The following is a 12,934-nucleotide window of genomic DNA, read 5'->3' on the forward strand; positions in this document are numbered from 1 at the left end:
CCAAAAAGCTCCATTCAGTACATGGTGCATGGGGCAGAGCCCTGGAACCCTACTGGATCCTACATCAGATTAACACAAATAGGAAACGGGTAATGTCAGGCATTTGAGTTTTTCTCTGATGCAAATATTAAGTCACTTTGTGACCAATACAAGAGTGCACTTCAGCTGCTTTAATCCGGGATAAATAGCACACTTCTTTGTCTAAACTTCACATTAGAGCTTTCACCCAAGTCTGTTTGTAATGCCAGGCTATCCTACATTACTCACTCTGGGCTGCTTTGTTTATTTAAACTTTGCTCGGCTACAGCTAAATTAATTTATCTTGCATTTCTATGATCATGATCTAAGGAATTTTGCAATATTTCTCTATAAACCAAGTTAAAAGCTAATATTCTTTGATGCACACCTCCAAATCAGCCATAAGAAAATGAAAGCACAGTGATTTGTTTCTTCCAGGGTCTGGATTAGTTAAGAGGCTCCCACTATAGTTTAAAGGATGAATATTCATCCTTTCATTCAGTCTAAATGGCAGTATTATTTAGAGTATTTCTGCTTTTATGAAAAATACCACAACATTTAGGCATAACACACATATGTCATCAGAAGACAAAAGTCAACAGTTTATTAGAAACAGAAGTAAAAACTGCTGAAGAGCATGCACAAGGAGCCCAATCTAGAAAGCTTACAGTAAAATGCAGGGGCAATCTACACCTCCAGCATTACCATCTCACTTGCCAACAGACCTTAACCTGCTATTCTAATCCCTCCAAACCCTGGACTTCATATTTGTAACATTTTGTGTGGCAGATATCACACACACAAGCCATCCTGTTTTCACTTTTGAAATCAACTGAAAGTGTTTTCTATTAAATACATTGCTTTCTCACTTTTAAATCACCCTACATGTTTTTTTAAGCGCTCAGCGAGTCAAAAAATAATTAAATCCTTTGTAAGTAATGCAGGAGTTAGGAAAGGATCTTCAGATTTTTGAGCATTTTATCCATGAGCAGAGCCAATGCATTTCTTTCTACAGAAATCATCCCAAAATGTCATGACTAATTTTCTGCAACAGAACCCCAGTGAAAGCAAGAAGTTTCTAAAACTTGCTGATGAATTAATCACTTCTGCCATCTCACATTACACAGCCTGGAATGCCATGGACTGTGTAGTTCATAGCATATGGCAGATCAGCAGATTTATAAACCTGATTCAGTCTTTGTTGAGTCAAAATTTGAACAGAAACTATTGCCATTTGATGCCAAAACCAAAAGGGCTTTGGTTTGGCTTTTTTTTAAGTTTAAGCAGAGGAAAGGAACTCTTACAACTTCAACTAGAAATATAAAATAAACGCTATTATTGTAGGAATGGAATGTGATATGAGACCTCAAATACACATTTTAAAGTCAAAATGCTCTTACATGTCACCTCCCACATTTCCTTTCTTACTTTCAGAAGAATGGATTTAGTTCAATATGCACACAAAATTGAAAACAAAAAGAAGTTTGTCTATTTCTTCTATCTGTCAGTCTATTTAACACTCATCAGAATTTCTTTATCACTAAGTGAAATTTCATTTGAAAAACTGGGATTAGAAGAATGGCTAGCAGATGGGAAATAGAGACACCCCTGGGATCATAATGTAATCCATGTCACATTCTCTTATTACATTCTCATCCCACTGAAAAAATAATATCTTACATATTGCACCAAATTATTTAACATAAGAATTTAATGTCACTTTCTTTGGAGCTATGCCTCTCATTACTGCAGTAAATGGACCTTTTCTTTGGTTAAGCCTTAACTTTTCCTTTTTTTTTTTTTTCTAATTTGTAATGAAATTCAAATGTCTAATGAGTCCAATATGGCCTGTCAACTTAAATTATCTGTTTGTCTTTCTGTTTACCCTATCTATCTGTCTACAGTTTTTATTTTTCTCTGTGAAGTTTAGTTATTGAATCCCATGTTTCCTTCTGGAATGAATTTCTAACAGATGATTATTCCTGTTGATATGTTGATGATTTGATAATTTATGGCTTGTAAATTTAAGAAATCTGAAGAAATCTCTGGGAAGCAGAGCAGATCACGAGAGAAGAGAAACAGGAGATTCTAATACCTTGCACAGTAAAGGACTGTGATTTCATTAAAATGCATTTTTCATCTTACATATGAACTACAATAATGCCTTTGGATAATTTATTTTTAACATCTTTTGAATCTGTAATGATGTCTAGCATAAATTTGTACTCTGGTGACACAGCAAGCAGTTTATATAGACTCAGCCAGAACCACAGAATGGCTCAGGTTGGAAGGGACCACAGTGGCTCCTCTGGACCAACCTCCCTGCTCAGCTCAGCCACGTCACTGCTCTCTCTGCCACGCCTGTTCATGGAAAGCTGTGTTCTACTTTCTGCCCTCATAAACACTTTGCATCAGATTTGATAACAGTTTTGTATATTAAAAAAAAAAAAGACAAAATAATTTAGTCTATGGAATTAGAAGTCATTAATTCAATGTAAAGACTGAAAAAATCCGTAAGTTATCCAGGCTGAGTTCATCAGTTTACAAATGTTTTTTCCATATGCTTTTTTAGAGCTTTGTGCACACTGATTTACAGTAAGTTAGGATCTTGAACCGGAAAATATTTAACAGAATTAAAATCCAGCCTGGTCATATGCACACATGAATACAGAAATGGAATAAGAAAAATCGTGATTCAAAAGTAAATTTGTAAATACAGAATAAAATGTTAATTATGAATTAGTAGAGGTAAAACATATTTGGATCTTTAACCACATCATATATCACACCTCAGTAATATGAGTATTATAAACAAATAAGCAAAATAAACTTGGGTGTTTTTTTCCTTAAAATAACACAGATGATCTTGTAAGTCCTATTTTGGCTGGAACCAAACACCTAAGTTCCAAAACATCAGGTAAAGAGTGCTATAGTATAAATCTACTTATCCAAACCCAAGACTTTTTTGGAAGGGAAAAAAAATAGCCATATTTCAAAAGAATTAAAGCCCTTTAGAAATTCATCCAAAGTGTTCATTGCCCCTTCCTGAGGTATGTATGCATGAACAAACCTGCAGGTTTATGCTCTATTCTAAAACCACCTATGATGACTGAGTAGCAGATACTTTTTCATCTTTTTATGGTACTTCACTTGAGAAACACCACTTTAAAATGATCCCTTGAATAGTACCTCAGGAATTCTACAAATAAGTCACAGAAAGAGTCTAAACAAAGTAAAGCTAAAAGCTTTAAAAAGAAAAGCGCTAAATGAAGACAGGGTGTAAGGAAGTGTGTGTGTGTGTTTTGTTTGTTGTAAGGGTTTTTTAGTTGCTTGGTTGTTTCTTTTTTTTTTTCCAGATTGTAATTGTGCCAAATTCATGGCTCATCATTACATGTGTACGTTTGGCCTCTGTCACATTTTGTATAGATATATTGGTATAGATATTTTGGTATAAATGCAACAGTTAAGTAATGTTGTTTATTTAATAGCTGAAGATGAAACTTCAATCGAAGACCATAAAGAAATTCCTGTTCCTTAGAAGTCTCCTTACAGTAATACTACAAAGCAGGAATTATAATTCAATTTAAAATCTAAAAAATTCCCTGGGGACTTTTACAAATCAATGAACCTATTATCTGGTAAGTTTAACCAGTGATAACTACATACTGTCTACAAACTACTTTTGTTTCCAAAGTTTGGATGTATGGGTCTAATCTAAGACAAAAATACGGTTCTTTATTATGTAAAATGAATCCTATATTGTTTATGATCCTTTCAGGACTTTACTGGCTGAAAAGCAAAATGAAATGTGAGATCAAACTTGGTGTGTTGGTTATTTCTCTTCTTTAGTTAGTGAAGTTTGTATAAATAATTCTTATGCATACATTCTAGCTCCCTTACAGTTAACAGTTCCATAGCAAGGCTCTCCACAGCATCAAGGCAGTTAGTGCAAAACTCAAAACACACATAATCATACACTGGTTTTAATTTCTGACCTAAATGTTTAATGATCATGTTATTGCACACACAGAGATCAGCAGGCAACATGTTGTGCTGTTTCCTGACTTGGTTGCTAGCTGGGGTTAAGCCATGGCAATGCATAAACACAGATACAGCTGCTACAAAGCAGATTCCAAGCATTTATCTCTTTTGTACAGAGTTAAAAAGCACACACATTTGTCATTTAAGGGGCTGAAACCATATTTTACACCAAAATTCAGCTGTTTTCCTACTGGAAATGTATTTAATTTTATCTGGAACCTTTCTGATATTAGAAATAGAACAACTGTAAGTTCTCATTATTTTTGCTGCCAGAATCTATGTTAGGTTGCCCAACTAAAGACCTTATACTACTAATTACTACCACATGCCCACATCCCAAGCAAAGGAAAACTTACTGGGTCTTACAATCCATTCTCTCAACACTGAATTCCAAATGAAAACTTCAATTTTGGCCAAACATAACATTTCATCAATCTTGTTCTACTGACTGCAAAAGCAACATCAAACAAGGGGTGCTAATGGCTTTTTACTGCACACTTCCCAAGCTCAGATTCTCTGATGAAAGACCCACATGAGCAAAGGACATCTTTAAACTACTTAGTAATTAATAACTGAACCAGAAAACAATGCATAAAGTAAATTGAACAGTTTGTATGCTGATGACAGAGCTGAGTTTCAAGCAACAAATTATATGAGCAGTAGAGATCAGCAGAGAAAGCACTTAAAACAGAATGAGATAAAAAACAAACAGATAGTGCATATATATAAAGACAAAAAAAAAAGTGGAAAAATAAAATTAAGCACGCCCCAAAGCTAGCAGAAGCCTGTAATCTGAAGTTGAGCTTCTCAGGATGTGGTAATCTGACTGAAAATCAGGTCCAAAATTAGAGACATCTGAGAAATGCTGAGTACTAGTGACAATGTAGAAGGGGAGGGACAAACTCTGTGTGTAAAACAGGTTTTAAACACAATCCCCTCTGCTGTAACTCCTTTGGAGCTTTGAAAACAGAGGGATACATTCTGAGTATGAAAAACTTCTCTTTGAGAAAATAAGTACGAATATAATTATGAAACTGAGTCCTAGCCTCTTCACAAATAAATACTTTGGGAAATCATTCCCAGAAATAAATCAAAGCATTCAGTTTGTCTAGGTAATTGATGCACGTCTCCAACTTCAGTGTTTACAGTTAACCTTAGACATTTGAGGGTATCTCAATAAATGCATGTACTGAAGTTTTCTATCTAATTGCTTGTGTATTATTGAACAGAAAATACCATAAGTTATATCTAATTTTAAAACTCTGACTTATCTACACAGAGATATAAAACAGTACTCTAGAATTAGCTCTGTGGGACATTTAAGGTCTTTCTGCTGCACAGAGAGGAGAAATAACTTGATGAAACCATACTTCATTCCAAGAAAATGTTGCATGGGTGATGATTTGAAAGGTACAAAACAAAAAATTCTTAAAGTAAGAAGAGGGAAAATTCATTAGATAAATTCCTTGCAGTACCTTATTTATATCATATGAAAAGGACTCTCTCTATGACTAGACTTTCAGGGCAAATATGCTCAACCATGGATGTCACAATGGTATGTAATGAAATGAAGGATGGTAACATTGAGGGTGATATTGTGCTGTATGGCACTATATCGCCAAGGACATCTAGTTCACTAAAGGCTATATCCCAGCACCTCCAGGAGCTGGGAGTGCCAGAAACAGCTAGTTTTAACCTGGTCAAAAAAGCAAGCAGCTTCCAATAGAAATGTAGTGAGGTAATGTGGTCCAATAAAATCTAACCTTTGCTGCCAGGTAAAAACAGTAGGCTTGTTTTTTAACCATACTATTTTGATATTATGGCTACTGCCTGCTCTTCTTCAGATATGCTCAATGTGATACAGGGAAGAGAATTGCTTTAAAATCCCTGGTCACAGGTTCTAAAATCATGAGAGTTTTCAACATCCATAGAAAGTCAAAAAAAGCTGCAGGAGATCTGAATCTGCTGGTTGCACATTGAGAAACAGGGCTATTAGGCTTCTTACATAGCCAGTCCAACAAAACAAACTGGTCAATATATACCTCCTATTTTGCATCCAGTAAAACAAAGTTTCTGAAGAACTCAGTTGTCTGCAAATCATGTGAATTATCACTGTCACTTAGTTAAGAGATAAAACACATGATATTCTGGTGCCCAAAATGGTAAAGTGACAGCTCACCCTTGCTGCAGAAGAAGTTAACTTCATATGTAAGAGTAGCAGTTTTTACAAGATATGTCAGTGTAGTCTGGGTGGTAACCAGGTTCTCTTGAAGTAGGGACAAAATGTTGTGATTTGTACCATAGCACAGCCCAGGTCTCTAATTAGAGTGTGACAACTCTCCAGTGGTAACATCTGATGTCAAAGAACACAGCCTTGTAAGCTGAGAGTCAGCTATTACCACCTTCAGGGGCTCTTTGGAGTCCCACAACCACACCTGGTCTTTTTGGACTTACTTTCTGCCTCGGGTTGAGTTAAAAGTTCCGCCGTATTTCTTCCGATTAAGGATGAGAGCAGCAATTTCTGGCACGTAGCGAGCAAACATTGCCTACATGCATGAAACAAAAACAAAAACAAAACAAAACAAAAAAAAAAAAAAACAAAAAAAAAAAAAAAAAAGAAAATGGCATGCAGAGAGTGTTCTACTGCAGCAGAGGCAGCAGAGCCTCTTGGATACTTACTTTCTTCCACTAACCGCACTATAGGAACCACCATATTTCTTGCGGTTTCCTATTAACTCTATGATTTCAGGGACGTAGCTGGCAAACATGGCCTAAGAAGAAGATAGGAGACAGAAGAAAAGACTAAAAAGAGAGGCCAAAGAAAGGGGGATGATGAATATTTTCAGAAGATATGTATTTTTAAGATCTGAAAATGCAAAAGAATTAGATCTATGCAGTTGTTTAAAAAGAAAATTAAAAAAAAAATGAAAAAGTTTTTATCAAACAAAACAAGGGGGCTCAATGTAAAAGTTGGTCTTGGAGAAGGTACACACCTTATAAATAAAGAAAATGGTCAAAAGAAGAAAAATGGACACATAAAACAAGAACAAAATTACTTCAAAGTGGTATGTAATCACAAAAAGCAGTTATGTCTATTTCTTCCTGAAGATGGGAGGGGGAAAAAACCTATCCAAGCCCCACTGCAAAAAAACCCCCAAAGCCAAGTATTAACATTACTGTTACATTTCTGTTTTAAAACACAGACTCTTCCCCCTAAATGGCAAGAATTTAAAAGACAAAAACAAGATGAAATCAGGGGGTTATTTCCCCATCAAGAAGCAAAAAAATCACTTCCCCCCCACCGCCCCCCCCCCCCAAAAAAAAAAAAAAAAAAAAAAACAACAAACAAACAAAACAAAACAAAAAAAAAAAACTTTTCCAAAAGTTCTTGGGTTTAGAAGAATTGGAATAACACGTGATAGAAAAAAGGTTTTAAAGAGAAAATAAAAATTGTTCTGCCATGTTTTGTCCAACAAACAGCTTTATTGTGGCTGGATACTTCGAAGAGCTACTGCCATTTGACATGTCAATAAACAGAGATGGGAATGCATACATGCAATGCTCATAGGTAACTCTGTGTGTGTCTCATCTGTGGCATTCACAGCGTTGGTTATACACATATCACCTCTATGAGATGCATGCACACGTGAAATCAATGGATGAGGGTAAAGTAACAATATACACATGTGGGTATGGGCACGATGTACATTACCAGTTATCTGCAAAGCATTTACCTTGTACATTGTAAGTACTGAAATAAACTTTGCTGGTTTAGAGAACATTGCAACAGGTGTAATAATATTGCTAGCATTGACAAATAATTGGAAAACTGGACAAGACGAATAGTAACTTGAGTGCTGTTTACATACAGGACAAAGAACACGAGAAATTGCTGATATAAAAGGATCCTGGTTATGGTTGTGCGATAAATTGTGAGCAAAAATTGTACTACATGACACAAAAAATGTTTGAAATTAAAGAGAATGTGGTTTGCCATCATCTGGATCAGGCAAGCTGCTCTTTAAGGCAGTCCAAAGCCACAGTGTTTGTTGGAATTCTGGGAAGGAACACAGAAGGGTGGGTAGGACTTCTGAAACCGCAAAGTGCCTTTAAATATCAATAGCAACCTCCAAAAATGCTCTACAGCCAGTCACTAGGAAGTAGAAGACTACAAATAACATTATATGTTGAAATATTACGGCACTTTATGTAGTCACAGGCATTACTCATTTAAATGGACTAGAAAAATTCTAATTCTGGACTAATCTGACAAGCTCTGCCAAAACATGTATCTATAGGAAAAATGCATATTAAACATATTTTAATGTTTTATAATTAATTTTAATTTACTAATCCAGATATTATTGTTTCCTTAATTACAACACAGAGATATACATGATCAAGTTTTAAGGTAACTGGAGTATTAAGGAGAACATAAGGAAGAATTTTTACCAATCCCCCAAGGATGAAGAAGACCATGAAAAGGCGACCAAGGGTTGTTTTTGCATAAACATCTCCATAGCCAACGGTGGACATTGTAACCATCAGCAAATAAACACATTCCCAATATGTTAGCGGTTGATTATTTTGGAAATTTTCCCATGGATCCCCTGAGTTCTCCACCTACAACGTACAAGAAAATACATAATGAATTATATCAATTACAGTTAACTCTAATTAACCCCAAATTAACTCTACCCATATATGCATGTGCCTCTGTGTGTGTGTGTGTATAGAGATATAATTTGGCATATAATATGAACTCTGAATCCTTTCCTATGATTTATTTTTATCAAATACAGAACCTGACCCTGTGCCAAATAGAGCACTGCAGCTTTTTTTGCCAATATATACAGCCTTGCTACTCAGATAATTTATGGGAAGTATCTTTTCCAGGCATCATTAAATAATGTAACTTACATGGTTAGGGAAGTTAATTTAATAAAAATGTGTTCAGAATATTTTCAGAGTAAGTCTTACTTGGAATGCAATTATACTCCTCAGTGTTTTTTGTTTTAAGAGATTATGTAGCTATTGAAGGCATTACTGACACCTTTAGTGGTATGCTGCTACTTTTTCAAAAAGCCAGCCACTGTTGAGACAAAATCATACATTTGTCAGTGGGAAAGGAGCGTGCCATCTAAACTTTGTTCTTTGGTAAAAAGCTGAAGTTTGAGTATTCCTACAGAAGAACAAAAAGGCTTTTGTTCAAAAAGAAAGGAAAAAAAAATCCAAATCCTAGAAAACAGCATTCCCTTGGTCTTGATGTAAAATTTAAGGGGTGCTGTGCTCTGTTTGTTCAAAAGAAGAAAAATTTATTGTTTCTAGATAGAAATGTTACATTTGCCCAGAGGAATGTAAAAATACAGATCTACGTGAATGAGAAACATATCATAAATTAAAACATTCAGAATCTCAGTGCATCTTTATAAGGGCGAACATTAAATGACTGATATAGCAAGCAAAGAAGGAACTTGAATTCAACCCTGGATGCAGCTTCAAGGTGGAGTCAGGGCAGCTGCCCCGGACTGGCATGGGGATGGATCCTTGCGGGGTTCCCTGGTGAACACCGCCATCTGCTGCTCACCGCACCGCTCCATCCCACCGAGATCCAGGGACTTGGGGCGTCCAAACTCACTGCTCCCACCTCTCCCGGAGAGGAGAACAAGCCTAAACCTGGGGGCTGCCTCTTTATTGCACTCTATCGATGGGGTACGGCGCTACCGAGAGCGGCTCAGAGCGCCCGTGGTCCTTCCAAGTCCATCCGGAGTTTTCAGGTGCACTCACCAAATGTATGAACCCAGCTGCTGTCAGCCACGTGCTGATAAATATAGAGCACAGATTCACTAGCTTGATGGAATTACTGGAAAGAAACAAAGAAAACAGGAACTTAGACTGGAATTTGTCACAGATTTTTATACGTACCTGTATACAACTGCATACTTTAGACTCAAGAACCTGATGATTGCCTCCCAAAAGAAAGACTCCTTCAAGAACTTCTGCAAAAGTTTATGTAAAATACACACGATATTTCCTTTGGAGAGCTGACGTTTTCATAATTTAGATAGCTTGGAAAGAAAGTCCCAATGTATGAGAACAGAAAGACAACAGAAACCTTAGCTACATCACTAGTCAGAAACAAGCTAATAGAAATAAATAATGCTTTTTCACAGATACTTTGGCTGCCTCTCAGTACACTCACCTCTTCATTTTTCACTATTATACACTCAGAATTATTCACATGCGAATACATAAAAAATACATGAGAAAATTATGATTCCTAAATGAACAAACTAAGGTATTTTACAGTTTCTGTGTGAAGTTGTATTTTTCATATTACTCTGCTTGCTTGAACTCCTATGGACCTCTTTATGGAAAATTCACATTAAATTAGAGTATTTCATACTTCACATTCACATTTTTCTCTTAAAAAAAGGAAAAAAATAACAATTTAAACCTACCAAAAACTCTGCAAATACTTTTTAGTCGCACTGAGGAGTATTTTTCCTAAAGTAGCCAGAAGTGATTTTGAAATAAGGACCTCACTCAGTTCAGCAGGAAAACACCATACTTAAAATCTTCTGGAAGAAATACAGATAAAACCTGCTCCCTCTCATCTCACAAAAGTCACTGTCCTAAGAAGGATGTTCAACAGAAACACGAGGAACTGCAGTCCATGCACTACTGTGTTTAAACAATCATACCCATCCACGGTTTGGAAAATATTTATAAGAAGGTATAACACCTCAGAAAAAAAAAAATGCAATTATACTTAAAGCAGTACATTTTTAAAAAATTGGGGGAAATTCCCTATCAGTGTTAGCAATAGTACTTTGGTGGTAGAATTAATCAATGCTTCTGTTTATAACTGCTTTAAGGACAATAAAAATGCACTCTTTCTGATGAAATGAACAAAATTGGGAAAAGAACCTGTAAAATTAACCAGTACAGCTCCTTTTAAAATAATTTTTAAAGTTACAGTTAGCGGACATATGGGGGTGCAAGGAATAGAATATGACAGGGTAATATGACAGAAGATGAAATTAATATCATACTCAAAAATAAAATAGTGTACCAGCAGTCTTATCATTAGTGTCCACCAACATCAACATATACTCCCTATTTCTCTTTCTTAAACTTTGGTTGATTAAATTCCTTATTTTCTTAGTGGTATATCCATTTATAGAACAGGACCCTAACCAGTGGGTTCCAAGATGAAACAAAATCATAGGAGTGATGCTGATGCAAAGCTCCATTATGAAAGGCTGAATATCATCCTTCACCTGAACTTAGAACACGAGACATTCCTGATTAAAAAATGAGTGTCTGTCGGTCTCTTCATATTACTGTAACACCCATTAATAGTAACTATTTAGATTACTTGTTTGGTTTATTTTATTTTTGAAGATTTATTAAACACTACCTTGTCTGTCCTCTATGAAATACTCCCTGTGTTTCTGCCAGAGTCTAAATATAGTTGAAGGATTAGTCATAAACATTTTCCTCCCCTTTAAGCTCTTTCCAACATCTGTGCAAAATCCCTTACTGTGAGCCCTGCCTAAGCCCCTGCAGTTTTTTTTGAAAAATATTTGAAAACAATAAAGGAGAGCAATTTTTCAACTGAAAACTGCAGAATTCCATTTCATAAAACATGGGAACAAAAAATCTTGAGTAAAATATATTTAATTTCAAATTAAGGAAACAAACGGGTCCCTTGGCAGAGTACAGACTTTTAAAGTCACTTTTTAGCCAGTGCAAATATTGCTTTGATTTATGGGACCTTTTCAAATATATTTAGCTTTTTTTTATCAGCTATTCTAACACCTAACACTTTGCTAGTCTCCTTACTGCCTCTGTTTTTGCATTGTGCAGCTTCTTTCACTGGATTCCACTTTCTGGAATGCTGAATTTCCACTTCTGCTCACTGTGTAAATCATATGTGTTCCTTTAATCCTCATCTCTCAGTCAATAATTCCAGGAGTAATCTTCATTTACAGGTTACAGTAAATGCTTATCTTTACCAGAGAAAAGAAAAAAGGAGGAGAATATTTCTCTGCAATGTCACTAAACATTAAAAACACAGCAGTGCCCAGTATACCCTATCAGTTTCTCATCTTGTCAGTTGTTATTAATGACAAATGCACTGAAATGCCTAGGTCATATCACCTGAAATGGAGAACTCTTTTCTTTTTCTGCATCTTTAAATAATAAAAAGTATTTTCCCCTATTATTATTTCAGAGCTAGTAATGATATACAGAATTTGTCACCTGAATTCAAAAATTCAATTTCTGTCATTGATTCTTCATCTTTATGTTGACAAAAATCCTAAAATCTTGAAAATTTCAATTAAACCTTAAAAGTGGACTGCAAAAAAAAAGCTCAAATATCTTAATTCTAGATGATTTTTAAACATCCCCGAGCAAAATAATATTGCAGTAGTGTGCCAAAAGCATACAATACCATATAAGACTTTAAAGTAATAATAAAGGTTTAATGGCCCAGTATCTAATTGAAATCACTGACTGAATTTAGGGAAGTAAATTTTATTTAAATAATACTATATTTGTTGAGACTACTAGTTTAACCGCTCTAACTTACCCAAAATTTTTAAAGATTCTCTATTAATCACAAGGGCTCAGCACATTTTATTTTTTTAGGAAGAGAAATAATTCAGAACAAGATCATCTTAATTGAAGAGCATTCTGGTACTCTAATAGAGAATGTGTGTACAGCACATGAACTGCAGTTCTGATGGTACTTCAGAACACTCTGAAAACATAAAAAAATTTTCACTGAAGGTAGCAGTAACAGTTATAAATGAATTTTCTAGCTTGTTGCTTTCTAAAACCTAAACTCATGAAAGACATTAAAAGA

At 35.3% G+C, this 12,934-nt stretch overlaps 1 protein-coding gene across 11 annotated transcripts in view; it reads right to left on the minus strand.

Annotated features, from left to right (window-relative positions):
• The window catches only part of KCNMA1 (potassium calcium-activated channel subfamily M alpha 1), a 427,658-nt gene that overhangs the window by 140,614 nt on the left and 274,110 nt on the right, over positions 1-12,934 (minus strand). For all 11 annotated transcript variants that reach the window (XM_062496670.1, XM_062496669.1, XM_062496668.1 and 8 more), the window contains 3 exons: positions 9,847-9,922; positions 8,512-8,682; positions 6,739-6,830 (listed from right to left, as the gene is read on the minus strand). In XM_062496670.1, the coding sequence (XP_062352654.1) occupies positions 6,739-6,830; positions 8,512-8,682; positions 9,847-9,922 (339 nt within the window). The remainder of the gene's footprint in view (positions 1-6,738; positions 6,831-8,511; positions 8,683-9,846; positions 9,923-12,934) is intronic.

This window comes from Cinclus cinclus, chromosome 7 (genome assembly GCF_963662255.1).
Source record: "Cinclus cinclus chromosome 7, bCinCin1.1, whole genome shotgun sequence".
Taxonomy (NCBI): domain Eukaryota; kingdom Metazoa; phylum Chordata; class Aves; order Passeriformes; family Cinclidae; genus Cinclus; species Cinclus cinclus.